The sequence below is a fragment of the Schistocerca serialis genome, chromosome 7 (genome assembly GCF_023864345.2).
Source record: "Schistocerca serialis cubense isolate TAMUIC-IGC-003099 chromosome 7, iqSchSeri2.2, whole genome shotgun sequence".
NCBI lineage: Eukaryota > Metazoa > Arthropoda > Insecta > Orthoptera > Acrididae > Schistocerca > Schistocerca serialis.
Genome location: NC_064644.1, coordinates 73066231 through 73083269, shown reverse-complemented (window position 1 = coordinate 73083269; position 17039 = coordinate 73066231). Strand labels below are relative to the sequence as shown.

At 45.3% G+C, this 17039-nt stretch overlaps 1 protein-coding gene across 1 annotated transcript in view; it reads left to right on the top strand.

Moving 5' to 3' along the window:
• Positions 1 to 17039, top strand: part of LOC126412894 (uncharacterized) — a 745825-nt gene that overhangs the window by 162779 nt on the left and 566007 nt on the right. The window contains exon 2 of the mRNA XM_050082784.1: positions 2393 to 2551. Coding sequence (XP_049938741.1) covers positions 2393 to 2551 — 159 coding nt within the window. The remainder of the gene's footprint in view (positions 1 to 2392; positions 2552 to 17039) is intronic.

Genomic DNA, 17039 nt, shown 5'->3' with positions numbered 1-17039 from the left:
AAGTAAGGGAGCACGTGTCCCGGCTTATCCGTGGATACCCGACCGTTTCTGAAAAAACGACGGTCAAAGTTTTCGAGGTACTTTATCTGTTTTTCACACAGCGATATCTTCAGACGAAATGTGACTCAGTCGTTAGCATCGCGGTATATTAATTTTGCATCCCATGTTGGAAGCCCGATTATTGCTCTCATCCACTGGACTCGCATTCGGGAGGACGACGGTTCAATCCCGCGTCCGGCCATCCTGATTAAGGTTTTCCGTGATTTCCTTAAATCGCTCCAGGCAAATGCCGGGATGGTTCCTTCTAAAGGGCACGGCCGACTTCCTTCACCATCCTTCCCTAATCCGATGAGACCGATGACCTAGCTGTTTGGTCTCTTTCCTGCAAAACAACCCAACCCATTGTTCTCATCTATTTTATTTTATTTTATTGCCTTTTTTTACGTACTCATGTATGTAGAGGGTTACTGCACAAGTGTTCTTATCAAATTAGGGGATACAAGGGCGTTATACTAATTGTAAAAGTACAACTGGATACCACAATAAGTGTCGCAAATTTACTGTATAATATTATGTGTGTGTGATATGTTGAGGGTTTACAATCTTTTTAAATTGTCATATTTTGATATTTCATTCTCATATCAATTCATCCATTAATTCTTATATATATATATATATATATATATATATATATATATATATATATATATTCATGTATTAGTTCTTCAGGAAGATGTGATGCTTTCCTTTGGATGATACCGATTATAGAAATATTTCAAACAGATATTCCGAAAACCATGAGCATCGTGCAGTGGTAGATTTGCCACAGTGACATTTCTTCGTATGACTCTCATTGAGAAAGAAACGGCATTAATACTGGAGAAAATTTCGCGCGTTGGCAATAATTCTGCGGCAAAGAATGCGCAACGGATCACTTTCCCGAAAACTGGCTCAATCAAGATACAAGACAAATCAAGATACACTTCAGGAAATTAACCGAAAACAATTTCAAATAATTTTCTGATTTTTTAAAAAAGTCGTTCATCTGACATACACCCAGTAGACGAGTAAGGGCAACGTTGTGTCAGTCTACACCGGAAAACATTCATGTAGTAATAATAATAATGGGCGCATGGCATTGGTGGCCGGGAGACCCCTCACGGGGCGGTTCGGCCGTCGCTGCAAAAGGCCTTTAACGCCACTACGGCGACTTGCGAATGAATGAGGATAAAATGATGACGAAAGACACACAACACCCAGTCATCTCGAGGCAGTGAAAATCCCTGACCCCGCCGGGAATCGAACCCGGGACCTCGCGTGCGGGAAGCGGGAACGCTATCGCAAGACCACGAGCTGCGGACCGTGTAGTAAACTCGTACGGACATAGGTAAAATCGAAAATAAAGGTAATAGTCAAGGCTCGAACACCGGGTGTAAAGTTAGGAAGCGGCGACGCCAACCACAGTGCCATCATTGGGCATGAGGATATCACACGGCAAAAGACACTTGAAGCACCTGGAACATACCTCGAAAGCTTTGACCGTCGTTTTTTCAGAAACGGTCGAGTATCTACGGATAAGCTGAGACACGTTCAGAAATGGTTCAAATGTCTCTGAGCACTATGGGACTTAATTTCTGAGGTCATCTGTCCCCTAGATCTTGTTGTTGTTGTTGTTGTGGTCTTCAGTCCTGAGACTAGTTTGATGCAGCTCTCCATGCAGTAAAGCTGCATGCCCTCGGGAAAAATTAGGGCTGTACTTTCCCCTTGCTTTCAGCCGTTCGCAGTACCAGAACAGCAAGGCCATTTTGGTTAGTTATACAAGGCCAGATCAGTCAATCATCCAGACTGTTGCCCTCGCAACTACTGAAAAGGCTGCTGCCCCTCTTCAGGAACCACACGTTTGTCTGTGGGCGCTGATGACCACGCTGTTTAGCTCCCGTAAACCTCAAACACACACACACGTTTGTCTGGCCTCTCAACAGATACCCCTCCGTTGTGGTTGCACCTATGGTACGGCTATCTGTATCGTTGAGGCACGCAAGCCTCCCCACCAACGACAAGGTCCATGGTTCATGGGGGGCCCCTAGATCTTAGAACTACTTAAACCTAACTAATCTAAGTACATCACACACATCCATGTCCGAGGCAGGATTGGAACCTGCTACCGTAGCGGTGGCGCGCTTCCCGACTGAAGCGCCTAGAACCGCTCGGCCATAGCGGCTGAGACACGTGTTTTCTTGATTTGACCCCTCTTACGTTGAGCAAGGTTGGAAATCGAATTACGGCACTTGCCGTGATCTCCTCGTGAAGTGACTCCACGGGCTGGCCAGCAGGTGTCAGCGAGCCTCCGCCACCAATATGAGGCCAAGGGCGGCGGTGTGTTTTGTTGCAGTGGGCGTCGGTCGCCTCGTGGTTTTTGCGCTCAGACGCGTGCACCACCGCCGCCACCACCACCACCGGCGCCTTCCCGGCCCCCATCACCACCAGCACCACCACCACCACCACCGCCAGCAGCACCAGTGGCGGACCGGTCGCGCCCAGCGTTTGCACGGTAAACCACGCCAGCAGCCTTCTGTTTTCCTAATGCGGCTGCCTAGAGTACCACTTCTGCGTCCGTCACTGAAAAGCTCCAGAATTGTATACAGCCGGACGTTCCTCTACCCCACAACCCCTTTCTATCGTCAATGGCGTACTGTTCCCGCCAGTGCTCCAAGTCCATTGCGTGCTCTACGAAGAGAAAGCTTTTGACAATGTTGACTGGAATAATCTCTTTCAAATTCTGAAGGTGGCAGGGGTAAAATACAGGGAGCGAAAGGCTATTTACAATTTGTACAGAAACCAGATGGCAGTTATAGGAGTCGAGGGACATGAAAGGGAAGCAGTGGTTGGGAAGGGAATGAGACGAGGTTGGAGCCTCTCCCCGATGCTATTCAATCTGTATATTGAGCAAGCAGTAAAGGAAACAAACGAAAAGTTCGGAGTAGGTATTAAAATCCATGGAGAAGAAATAAAAACTTTGAGGTTTGCCGATGACATTGTTATTCTGTCAGAGACAGCAAAGGACTTGGAAGAGCAGTTGAACGGAATGGACAGTGTCTTGAAAGGAGGGTATAAGACGAACATTAACAAAAGCGAAACGAGGAGAATGGAATGTAGTCGAATTAAATCGGGTGATGCTGAGGGAATTAGATTAGGAAATGAGACACTTAAAGTAGTAAAGGAGTTTTGCTATTTGGGGAGCAAAATAACTGATGATGGTCGAAGTAGAGAGGATATAAAATGTAGACTGGCAATGGCAAGGAAAGCGTTTCTGAAGAAGAGAAATTTGTTAACATCGAGTATTGATTTCTCAGGAAGTCGTTTCTGAAAGTATTTGTATGGAGTGTAGCCATGTGTGGAAGTGAAACATGGACGATAAATTGTTTGGACAAGATGAGAATAGAAGCTTTCGGAATGTGGTGCTACAGAAGAATGCTGAAGATTAGATTGGTAGATCACATAACTAATGAGGAGGTATTGAATAGAATTGGGGAGAAGAGGAGTTCGTGGCACAACTTGACTAGAAGAAGGGATCGGTTGGTAGGACATGTTCTGAGGCATCAAGGGATCACAAATTTAGTACTGGAGGGCAGGGTGGAGGGTAAAAATCGTAGAGGGAGACCAAGAGACAAATACACTAGGCAGTTTCAGAAGGATGTAGGCTGCAGTAGGTACTGGGAGATGAAGAAGCTTGCACAGGATAGGGTAGCATGGAGAGCTGCATCAGACCAGTCTCAGGACTGAAGACCACAACAACAACAATAACGAAGAAGAGCAGTGGAGAAGTTACGGAGCTCGACAAATATTAATCCAGTCTTCCGCTATTTCTGAAGAATTACAGTAACGCGGCAGAGTGCGAAAAATACAGTACTTGATTCCCGCTATAAAAAGAAATGTGAATTTAGTTATGAGTGAAGGACGGACAGTTTGTATTGACGATGTTTGAGGGCATCGGAGATGAAGCATTAGCTTAGTTTAAGAACGTTTGGGAAAGAGACGGTCTCGACCATTAGAGGAAACTATCGTGGCGTTCGCCTTAACTCACTTAGGGAAACCGAGGGCAACATACAGGGAACGACCGGCATTGCATTTCAACACAGTTACCATTGTAAGTCCGGGCCGGCTGCTGTGGTCAAGCGGTTCTAGGCGCTTCAGTCCGCATGGATGTGTGTGATGTCCTTAAAGGTTAGTTAGGTTTAAATAGTTCAAAGTTCTAGGGGACTGATTGCCTCAGATGTTAAGTCCCATAGCGCTTAGAGCCATTCGAACCATTTGAACCATTGAAAGTCCAGGAGAAACTTGAGAGCTGCTAAGTACTGGGTGGCACAGCCTCCCTTTAAGGGGTAAGACGTAGACTAAGAGCAGAGAAACGCGCATCAGATGATCATCAATCTTTCGTCTACTTTTCGCGGCGGAAGTCATATCTTTGTTTACGGTGCTCATCAATAACAAATATGTTAATGTTGTTTATTATATTACTTCACATTTGCCTGGGGCATTGGCATCCTTTACTTACACACTTATTCCGCGGCTACGCGGAAGTGGTTGTTTCGATCATCTATTCGACGATTCTGGAAAAACTTCCAATATCTAAGGTCGAATAAATTAGTCTTTATTGTTGACAACCGGTTTCGACAATTATAACTGACGTCTTCTGGTCTTAAAAAAGTTACAAAACGTGTTCTATTGTGAGTTAGTACCCCACGCCCTGTTGTCATTATGGCGGACAAAATACTGCACATTGTATACAGGTCTGTCGACAGTAAAACCATTTACAGTTAAAAAGCACCTTGTTCTCATGGCCATGTTCGCGTACGTAGCACACACGGGGGCTTGTTAGTTCTTAAAACGCACATTATTACATCTATTTATGTTTGAGCGAATTGTAACATACATCGTGGTTCCACCCTTAGGCAAAATATGCGGTGCATCTTACTGTATATCGTGCGTTGTAAGAATTAACAAGCCTCTGTAAGCGCGAGTATGCCGATGTACACGAGGCGCTTTTAGTTCTAACTGGTTTTATTGTCGACAAACATACTTATAATGCACAATATTTTATCCACCGTAATGACAACGTGACATGTTGTACTAACTCACAATGGAACTTGTTCTTATAAAAAGCTCTTTTTTAAGAGCGGAAGATGACAGTTCAACTGTCGAAACCGCTTGTCAACAATAAAGATTAAAGTATGCGATCTTGGCCATTTAAAGTTTTTCCGAGTCAAATACAGATCGCTCCTTCTCAGCAGAAGACAATTCAATAACATCCTAAGATTTGTTTGATGCAGATTCTCTTCTCTGACCCTTGCCAGCTATCTCCATAACTCTGTATGACACATTAAACTATGGTCTGCGTTGTACACTCATATTATTGTCTGCCCTTGCGATTCTCTACTTCCACCATCCGCTCAACTACGGTTTTCAGCATTGAATCGTATCTAATATCTGCTCATCCATTCCAAATCTTCCAAAATTATGTTCGCTATTACGCAGCTTTCCCCGTAGACTTTCTGCACGACATCAACATTCCTTACTCCATCAGTCCAACTGCTATTCAACAAGTTTCTGTATCACTGTATTTAACAGGCTTCTGCTCACTTCATATCTGTGTTCCCACCGTCCACGTTTCGCAGCAATACGGAGCAAAGCTCGAAACCTTGCCTTCGGAGAACCTTTTTCTCACCTCAAGGCTTATAAACGTTTTCGGGTGTTACTCGCCAGTTTTCTGAACTGTTTCATGAATCTTCTTTCTTCATCTGTTCTACTTCCAAGATAGCGCAATTTATGCACCAGTTTAACAGCCACTTGATCAAGTTTCAAATTTATTCGTGTAACGGGAAACAATCACACCTCGATGAAGTATTAACTTAAGAAGGATCTTACGTGTAAATTTAAGCCCAGTTAAGAATATTAAACCGTCTAAACGTAGGTATCTCAACAGTTTCTTTACCCTTGTTTGTAATGCTAATGGTAACCTTTCTTCCATTGCGTTTAAGGTTTTTTGTAGCTAATTATATTCTTGCTTTGCTCAATCTCATGCTCTCCTTCCGCTCTATCTTTCTTCTTTCTCTTATTAATATTTTATTAATTTTATTCTAAAATACTTGCGTAGTTTAATGTGGTGGTGGACTCTAGGGCTGTACAAAACTGAAAATAAGGTAACAATTTTGTTAATTCAGTATGTACTTTATTATTATTACACACTTTTGCCCTTAAGATAGTGTTTGAACTTGACTGTTGCACTTAGTCAATTTTTTTCTTCTTTCCTCTTCTTTTCTTCTCCAAGTCTCTTCATTCTTTGACTTTGTTCCTGTTTCATCTGTCCGTATTTTCCCTGTTTTCTTCCTTTCTTTTACTTCAGATTTCGTGTTCATAATATTTTTTGTGAAATTACCTCTTTCATTTATCAATTAGCTATTGATTGCTATTAGTTTTAGATCTTCTTCTATTTCTTGAAACCACCTGTTTTTATTATTGAGTTACTTGAGACATGAAAAATGCTCTTCGTGAGTCTCCTGTTGTTGTTAGTTCTACGTACATGTCCACTGAATGTTAGTCGGCGTTTTCTGATCGTATCTGTGTCCGTGTGTCCGTATAATTCTTTTGTCTCTTTATCCATTTATCAACTCTACATACTGCTCCAAAATTTTTTCTGACGATTTTGCGTTCTGTTTCTTCTGTGTCTGTAATAGGGTACCTGCGGCCCCAACTGTGATCGTTTCTGAAGCGTAGAGTCCTTCTGATAGTACAATTATATTGTAGTGCCTGACGTTTGGCTGTCTTGGTGGTTTCTTTTGTTGTAGTGCATCCATGTGAGTTGGCTCTGAAGTATTTCTGTTCCTTCTATGCTGCCTGCCTTGTTTTATCCTCTTATCTGTATATACTCTTCTAGATACTTACACTTTTTCGCTCTTTTAATCTTTCTGTATTTTGGTGCATGGCTTTTGTGTTAACGTTCTCCCAATCCGTGTATTGCGTTATTTCACGTGACTTACGTAGACCTGATTTGGCGGAGACTGCTTCTTGTGTTCAATAATAATAATCGTCAAGAGACAAAGGCGTTCATGACATTAGCTGCTAGTGGTCAGTGATCTAAATCAATGGGGAACGTGGAAGAATTGTGCCAGTTCGGGATTCGAACCCGGGTCTCCTGCATATCAGACGGATCCACTGACCACTACGCAATCCGGACACAGTGGTAATCGCAACCGCACGGAATACCCTAGTACGCCTGCCGTTGGACCTAAATTCTCAAGTTATCCGTACTCTAGTGATGTAGTGCCCCTTGCCCATTGTCTCCATTACTCGCGGCATTTTGCCGATTCCCGTAAGAGGTCGATCTTGGCGTGCATCTGCACTGAAGTGATCAGTTGGTGGTCCTCCCCTTAATTGTATATGAGGTGTCTCTTCTTTCGGACATGTCCGCAGCCACTATGAGTCAGGACACAATGGAATTAGCTGGTAGTAGGCATTGATTTGTATCAATAGGGAAAGTTGAAAATCTGCTCCGGATTGGGATTCGAAACCAGGTCCCCTACTTGCTAGGCAGAGGCGCTGACCACTACGCCATCGAGACATAGTGGTCATCTCAACTGTATGGACTAGCGTAGCACAGCTCCCGTCAGATCAGATTCTCAATAGTGGTCAAGGGGCATTACATTAGTGGCGTGTGGATAAGTTGAGAATTGGTGTCTGACGAGAGGCGCGCTGGGGTAGACTGTTCAGTTTCGATGACCACTGTGTGTGGATGGCGCAGTGATCAGCGGATCTGCTTAGTAAGCAGGGGACCTGGCTTCGAATTCCAGTCCGGAGCAAATTTTCAACTTTCCCCGTTGATTTATATGAAAGCCCATTAGCAGCTAACGCTATTAATTTGCTTGTATCCTGATTCATAGAGGCTACGAGGCGAAAATGTGTCTGTTGTTTCAAGAACCGCGTCAAGACTGCTCTCTGCCGGCAGCATTGTGTAGCGGTGCGCAGCAAAGAAATGGCATTGTGCTGGTAGGAGGGCTCTCACCATTGGTTGAACGGTTTTTAACCCCCAAGGTGAGAGATGAGGAAAGGGGAAGCAGTAACCACAGTTTAAGAAAGCTCGGACGAAAATTAAGACACAACGGCCCCGATGGCCGAACACGACCACTGCGTTAAAAGCACCAAACAGGTTTCCCTAGGACGGGGGAAGCGGTGCCGGGGCGAGACGGCCGGTAGCTCCATGTAGCACGACTCCAACATCCAAATATATTCACAGAGCTGACGGGCGGAGCATTCCCCATACCGTGTTAGAGAGGCCAGAAGGGAGAACAAAGGCCAGGAAGGAAGGACAGGAAGCGGCAACGCCGGCGGACAGGGTGACACCTCGCACCGGCACCCATTTCGCGAACGTACGGGAGGGGGGGAAGGGGGGAGAGGAAAAAGAAAAACACCGAAAATCTCCGACCGCGGAGATTACGGCGCAGCGACGCGCCGCGCGCGCGGCCATAAAATCGATAATGTAATACAAAATCCCGACGGAGCGGTCGGTGCAGCAGCGAGTGGAGGGTAGAGGGAGAGAGAAAGAGAGAGAGAGAGAAAAAGAGAGGAGGAGAGAGCGCATATTTCAGCGGGCTGGCCATCAATTACGCGCGTGGAAGACGCGTCAGCGGGTGTATATTTAGCGCTGTTTTATCACTGGCCGGCGAGCCGGGTTTTACGGCGCGGACCTGTTTACATACACATTCCGTGCCATAACTCGGCAGGAACGCCGACTCGCCACTTCTCTCCCCGTGCCCCGCGTCTCGCCCCGTCTTTCCTCCTCCTTCCTTTTTGCCGCTCCTCCGCCTTTTCTCTCGCGCCTGGCGACGCACGCGTAACGACCCGCTCGGGCGGCGCCTGCGGAAGAGACCGGTGCGCGGCCGACAGATTTGCGTCTTCGGCGATTTTTCGCACATGTTGCCGCGGACGGACAAAACATTCGTTCCGCCGCCGGCTCGCGCGCGGCTCGCGTTTACTGCTGAGCGCGACTAACTCTGCCCTCGACGCCCGCACACTCTCCAAATGTTTTTCTAAGACGTGACGCGGCCGCGACATTCGGAACGAGTCACCGATTTCATACAATGGGGGCTTTCACGACCGGTTATCTTAGCCGCTGGCGGTTCTTCCAGGCTGTACGGTAGTGGCCCGTGAAACTTTTTTTGTTCCTGAAGTTTCGTCCCGAGCTGCGTTCGGCATCTTCAGAAGTGATCCTGATTCCGCTGAGTCCTGCTGACTGACATATTGGATGTCAGAGAGCGACACAAATACCGTGAAAAAGGAAGGTGATTTGCAGAGATAATTCTTGCCAAAGATAATTGTCAAAGGTAAAACTTAACCACCTGACTATCATCTGTCGAAGACAAAACTCATCAACCGATTCTATAGAGCGTCTGTCCATACATCACCAACGAGGCGAACACGGCAAGTGCCATAAGCCGATATCCGACGGTCAAAGTTTTCGAGGTACTTTATGTGCCTTTTAGCGGGTAAATCGTTCAGCAGGAGTGGTGGTGCAGTGGCTTCACACTTTTGTGCCCCGTGTTCGAAACCCGAACATAACTTTTTTTGTTTGTCTTTTATTTACCTATGTCCGTCGTAGGTAACTACACGGATGTCTTCCAAAGCACACGGGAATAACGTTGACCATATTTGTCTATTAGTTGCATATCCGATGGATGATTGTAAACAAAAATGAAAGAATGAGAAAATTATTTTAAATTGTTTCCGGTGAATTTGCTGTAGTCTATCTCGATTCGTAGTCAGCTGCGAACACCCGTTTTCGGAAATGGTCTATTATGCGTGGCTTGCCATCAAATTATTGTTAGCGCGTGAAATCTCCGCGAATGTTAACAACATTACTTTTCCGAGTGAGACGCATACGAAGAAATGTCACTGTGGCAAACCTGTGATCGCGCGATGCCCGGGGCGTTCAAATTTTTGCGTTCTGTTCTGAATGTTCATGTGACTTATATCATCCAAGAGAATGCACTGAATCTTCTTGAAGAATAAGCGTAAGAAAAAATATAAGAGTTAATATAAGAATTATATAAGACTGGAATATAAGAATAAGAGAGTTTAAACAGCTTCTAACTCCTGAAAGCACCATACACACGTATATTATATCGTAAATGTATGATACTTACTATGAAACCCATTTGTACTATTACTATTAATACAGGGTGGTTATTACTAAAATTTCCCTACTTAACACGTTATAATACGGAAATTAATTACTGTACAAATGCCGAACTTAGTAGCAGTAACGTCGAGAGTAAGGGGTGCATGATTTCCATGCGTCACAGCGCTACCGTCCATTTCCAACTATGGCCACCAGGTGCCATGATCGGTCATAGTGATGCACGGTCTCACACACCTGACCAGTCGCAGTGCACTTGTTGACGTGTCAACATGAGCTTCGATATAAGGAGCTGGGCATTATTGGTGAAGCCCTATTATCAAAACCACAGTAATGTTGCAGATGCACTTAAAAAATGGTTCAAATGGCTCTGAGCACTATGGGACTTAACATCTGAGGTCACCAGTCCCCTAGAACTTAGAACTACTTCAATCTAACTAACCTAAGGACTTCACACACATCCATGCCCGAAGTGGGATTCGAACCTGTGACCGTAGCTGTCTCGCGGTTTCAGACTGTAGATCGTAGAAACGCTCGGCCACACCGGCCGGCGGCTGCACTTCAAGAATATCGCAGGCTGAACGGATTACAGAAGGGTCGTCTTTCTCCACCTGCTGTGCGGAACTTGATGAAGAAGATCGAATCAACAGAAGTCTGCGTCGCTCCGGGAAGAGGCCAATGACCTGTTGGTAAAATCGCTGTTGCTATGCCAGACAACGCTGCGCGCAGTTCCCGATCGTCATGCAGTGCGTGTCCCGTGTCACGACAGTTGAACATCCCGTGATCCGCTGTATAGAATATGCTTCGAACCATTCTCAAATGGTATCTGTACTAGATCCATATCGTTGAGTAGACTGCACCACAGGATGCACAACAAAGTGTTGACTTCGCTCTCCACTTTCTCGCAAGGATTGCAGTTGACGAGTTCTGGCACTCGACCATCCTATGGACACGCGGGTGAGGTGAACACACAGAATCGCCGAGTGCGAGGATCTTCACCTCCAGCCACTGTGCATGAAGTTCCTCTGTACGGTGAACGTGCCATCGTACGGTGTAGCTTCACGGCTACGTTCATCATTGGCCCATTCCTTTTCGAACTGTTTGGCGCTCGAGGACCAAAGATGTGCAGCATGACTGGCCAGAGTTACTGCGATATGCTTCCCCAGCATGTCATACCCGCCCTACAGGAGAGAAACGCATTGAACTCAACACTTTTCGTGCAAGATGGGGCCCCAACGCACATCGCTCGTGAAGCCGATCGTTTCCAAATGCTTGACCAGCACGATCACCTGATCTCACGCCCTGTGATTTCTGGTTGTGGGTCTACCTGAAGGACATCCACACATTCGCTCTTTGAAGCGCAGCATATCAAGAGAGGTAGCCAGGACACCTACGGACGTGCTTCATACTGCTGTGCAGAATGCAATCCTGCGCTTTCAGTATCTTCTGGACACTGATGGGCGCAATATTGAGTCCTTTTTGTAGCAGTAACGGTAACGGTATCTATAGGTATGATGTACGGTAGCAGCACATTGAAAGTGTTTCAGTTGAACTGATTGTGCATTATTTCTCTTTCCCATGTTCTTGACATTAATGCTACCAAGTTAATAGGGGAAGATTCATTACAACCACCCGACATTACGGCTTTGGATCCTGTAACTTGGTAAGAAACATTAGTGTAGTAGCCTTCTGCGGACAGGGTAGACCAATGAAATAAATAAATAAAACAATAATTGGGTTTCCAACACAGGGTGCAAAAACGAGAAACCGCGTCTCGTGCTATTGCGCCAGCGTTTCGGCTGAGACTATTGCTCGCCAAGAGGCATCTAAATTACATCTAAAACTCAGAAACGTTGGAGTATCTGCGGATAAACCGAGACAGGTGTTCGTTCATTTTGACTCCTCCTCCACTGAAGTTTCTGGGGCATCGGGTAATGGCAATTGACATATTTTCCTCGTAATCTTCAGAGCTTCTTCTTTTCTGTTAAAATTATGTCTGTGTTTATGTATTTTGGTGGGTTATCCATGCAGGGTGGTCAGAAACTGTCTGAAAAGATTGTAAGGGTGCTGCAGGGGAGGTTGTGCTGAGAAATAATTCTTAAGAAAAAAAAATTCTGTACGTTGCACCGTTTCCGAGTTCTTTAGCACTGAAGTTAGCCAATCAGGTCGTCGCGCGATCGAGTCCAAGCAGCCTGACAGAGACAGTGTCGCCAAACTTGTTTTTCATTTGGTTTCCTAAACCGAATAAACGTAGCTTTTGCTTACCAAGGTTCAATTTATCACTTCCGAAAAAGGTATATTTTTACTGGCATTTGAGCAAGAGGTACCTTACGGACTCACAGATGTCTCTGAAGTACCGCATTTTGGCGCATGCAAGTGCTTGACTTTGCTCGCGCAACAACCTGATTGGCTAACTTCAGTGCTAAGTAACTCGGAAATGGTACAACGTATCGAATTTTTTCCCTAACAATTATTTCTCAGCACAACCTCCCCCGAAACACCTTTACATGGTTTTCGGACTGTTTCTGATCACCCCGTATTGCCATAGATAAAGTTCGTCACTGTAGATTAAATTCTCGTTTTAGAAAACTTCACTTCATGATTAGTCAGGCCTGGTGGTCCAGCGATAAAACCCGTTCCAGGTAACTGAGATGCTCCGGGATCGAATGGCGGTCGGTCTTTGGATTTCTCACGCTGCGTTTTAATCTAGCCTTCACCTATTAACGATGTGAGGAACGACATGTGGCTCGGATTCCACGTTACACTACAAGTCCGCTTTCCCTGGTTTGTTAACCGGGCTAGGTTAGGGACACGCAAGTCGCCGAAGTGGTGTCCGTAGAAAGACTTGAACCAGGCCACCACACGAAATTACTGCTATTATTCTTATTCTTATTATATTATGTCATGATTTCCTGACCAAAGAGCTTGTTCTGCTACACCTGATTTTATCTATTTTCTCTATTTCGAAAATACATTCATGTTCCTTCAGGCGTGTATTCACGCTTCTCTTTGTGGTTCCTGCGCAGACCTCACCATACGTACACGGAATTTTATATACCCTGCACGCTAACAGTGGAAGCCGTCTAGGTTTCCAGGTCCTGGAAACAAACAACAAAAAAAGTCAAGCACTCAGATCTCCACTTTCACTTCAGATGTTTATCTTTGAAGATTTTCATTGCTTTTTCCATGAAGAGGTTAAGGAAATATGGTAATATTGAGTATAGTTGTCTTATCCAATTCGTGATTTTAGCTTCACATTTTTCTCTACTAATCTGTTTTCTCACACGTAGGGTTTTCCATCTGTTAGCATACAATTCCTCCTTCATCCCTTGGTAAATTGGTATCTTTCAAGATCATAAAGAGTTTCTGACAACCACAACATAAAAATTTTTGCGAGACCAATTACAGGTATCACAGTCCCCATCGTCTCCATCAAACTCGGTGTTTGCAGAGACGTGACTTGCAACGCTCGTGGAACAGCATAACGTTTTAGAACTAGTGAGAGAAACGCAGTTTTGGCACATGCTGTTCGCACAAGAGATAAATACTAGATAACAGGTAAAGATGAGTGAACCACCTCAATAAATACTGCTGTGCATGGCGTGTCTGCTGACCCGTAGCTGATGTCCACAGTTTGGTTTCAAGGTAACAACAGTCTTCGTAATAACTTTACGGTGTAGGGCTACTGTTATAGACCAGAGTACAAGATCTACCCATACGATGCGAAAACATATACTGAGGATAGGAGTAAGTCGACGGCTCACATTACAGCAAACGTTGCACATTAAATTTCACTACTTCAAAATGAACTCTTGGTTTGATTTGGCTAGAACTAGCTAGTCACAATGGAACAAAGTATAGTTTGTTTCAAGGGTAAACAGACATGCAACTACATGTTTATCCTTCGTTAAGTACATAATGAACCCAATAAAAATAATGTTCGCTTTAGCTATTATCGTACGGTTTCTGGTACCGATTTTACATGTAAATGAATAACGACAATGCCTCCGAAACGGGTCGAGTTTGGCTAAATACATACGATAACCCTGTTGGGAGAGAATGAACTCACAAATTGTGATTATGGTTCCGCATCAGCTGTAGATTATTTCAGAACAAATGAACATTTCTGTCGGACCGGAACTCGAACCCGGATTCTCCTCTTGTCGCGAGCGGCCGCCTTAGTGTGCTGCGAGACGTGAGTAAACAGTAAGCCATTCTGAATTAATTAGTAGTGTGAAGGAGCGTGTTAGCGTTTCTCGGAGACGGTTTCGTCATAGTAAGAAATTTACACTACTGGCCATTAAAATTGCTATACCAAGTAGAAATGCAAATGATAAACGGGTATTCATTCGACAAATATATTATACTAGACTGACGTGTGATTACATTTGCACGCCATTTGGGTGCATAGATCCTGAGAAATCAGTACTCAGAACAACCACCTCTGCCCGTAATAACGGCCTTGATACGCCTGCGAATGGAGTCAAACAGAGCTTGGATGACGTGTGCAGGTAAAGCTCCCCATGCAGCTTCAACACGATACCACAGTTCATCAAGAGTAGTGACTGGCGTATTGTGACGAGCCAGTTGCTCGGCCACCATTGACCAGACTTTTTCAGTTGGTGAGAGATTTGGAGAATGTGCTGGCCAGGGCAGCAGTCGAACATTTCTGTATCCGGAAGGGCCCGTACAGGACCTGCAACATGCGGTCGTGCATTATCCTGCTGAAATGTAGCGTTTCGCAGGGATCGAATGAAGGGTAGAGCCACGGGTCTTAACACATCTGAAATGTAACGTCCACTGTTCAAAATGCTGTCAATGCGAACAAGAGGTGACCGAGACGTGTAACCAATGGCACCCCATACCATCACGCCGGGTGATACGCCAATATGGCGATGACGAATACACGCTTCCAATGTGCGTTCACCGCGATGTCGCCAAACACGGATGCGATCATCATGATGCTGTAAACAGAACCGGGATTCAACCAAAAAAGTGACGTTTTGCCATTCGTGCACGCAGGTTCGTCGTTGAGGACACCATCGCAGGCGCTCCTGTCTGTGATGCAGTGACAAAGGTAACCGCAGCCACGGTCTCCGAGCTGATAGTTCATGCTGCTGCAAACGTCGTCGAACTGTTCGGGCAGATGTTTGTTGTCTTCCAAACGTACCCATCTGTTGAATCAGGGATCGAGACTTTACAGCCATGCGGATCAGATGCCTGTCATCTCGACTGCTAGTGATACGAGGCTGTTGGGATCCAGCAAGGCGTTCCGTATTATCCTCCTGAACCCATTCCATATTCTACTAACAGTCATTGGATCTCGACCAACGCGAGCAGTAGTGTCGCGATACGATAAACCGCAATCGCGATAGGCTACAATCTGTCCTTTATCAAAGTCGGAAACGTGATGGTACGCATTTCTCCTCCTTACACGAGGCATCACAACAACGTTTCACCAGGCAACGCCAGTCAACTGCTGTTTGTTTATGAGGAATCGGTTGGAAACTTTACTCATGTCAGCACGTTGTAGGTGTCGCCACCGGTGCCAACCCTGTGCGAATGCTCTGAAAAGCTAATCATTTGCATAGCACAGTATCTTCTTCCTGTCGGTTAAATTTCGCGTCTGTAGCACGTCATCTTCGTGGTGTAGCAATTTTAATGGCCAGTAGTCTATTATTGTCATCATAACACTTTGCGAATATTTTTACATGGTATAATCTACAATCATATTAAAGACAAGACTGTGAAAAGTCAAGTCCTTACGTGTTATCCGTTACGGCTACTATATAAAGAACAAAAGCCATCACCCAGACGACCGTGACATTCAAGTACCGTTGTTCGTTCGTCATTGTTCTCGGGTCATCTGGAATGTGTACACGCGGTGATGGACCCTCCTCTGGAAAGTTGTTACAGCAATTACGACGTTCGCTAGAGCGACCGGCAGTGCCGCGAGCTTCGGACGCGTTACACAATGTACACACGGCGGCGCAGCCTTAAAACAAACAGCGCCCTCCCCGGATGAAGCAGCTCCTTATGAGAGGGTAGCCGCGGCAATGACAAAGGCAAACACCGCCACAGGTCCTCCTCTGTGTCGCCGCGGCTGTTACGAGGACGCTGTCTTCAGGCGACGCCACCAGGATAAAGAAAAGGCCCCTCGCATGACTTGGAACCGCACCCCCTCTCCCAGGACCTCAGCTGACGAGTCACAGCTCGAGAAGTGCCCATCTCTTGTGACGTAACGACCGTGAACATCGTGGGAATGTACCGTCGTCATACTGGATCATAAGGTACAAACCATTCTCCCAGCCCCTTAAAAAAAAAACAACTTCTGAAATAGAACTCGCCTCCCACCTCGCCAGGCAGACAGACTGATCAGTTCGCTATCAGTCTGGAGGAAGCCAGCATATGCAGTGGGTACTGACTAGACAAAAGTGCACCCAGAATCATGTATTACCAAATTTTCTCCAGGCTGCTAACATGGGTTACCTTCCTCTAGCTCAGATCAACATCTATATAAATACTCCACAAGTAACTATACGGTGCGTGGCCGAGGGTATCTTATACTGCTGCTACTACCCATTACGTTTCCCGTTCCACTCGCAAGTAACAGCGGGGAGAACACGACTGTTAATGTGCCTCCGTAGGATCCCTAATTTTCTTATATTATCTTTGAGGTAATTACGAGAAATGTACTTTGGCAGAAGTAGAATCATTCTGGAGTCATAACAATTCAGTTTTGTTAGTTATTAGAAGTTAGTAACGAACATATACTTCGTTAGATGGGCAACAAATAGGTAAACATACCAAAAAAGGTGAAACACGTAATGGAGGCACAATATTTACGCTG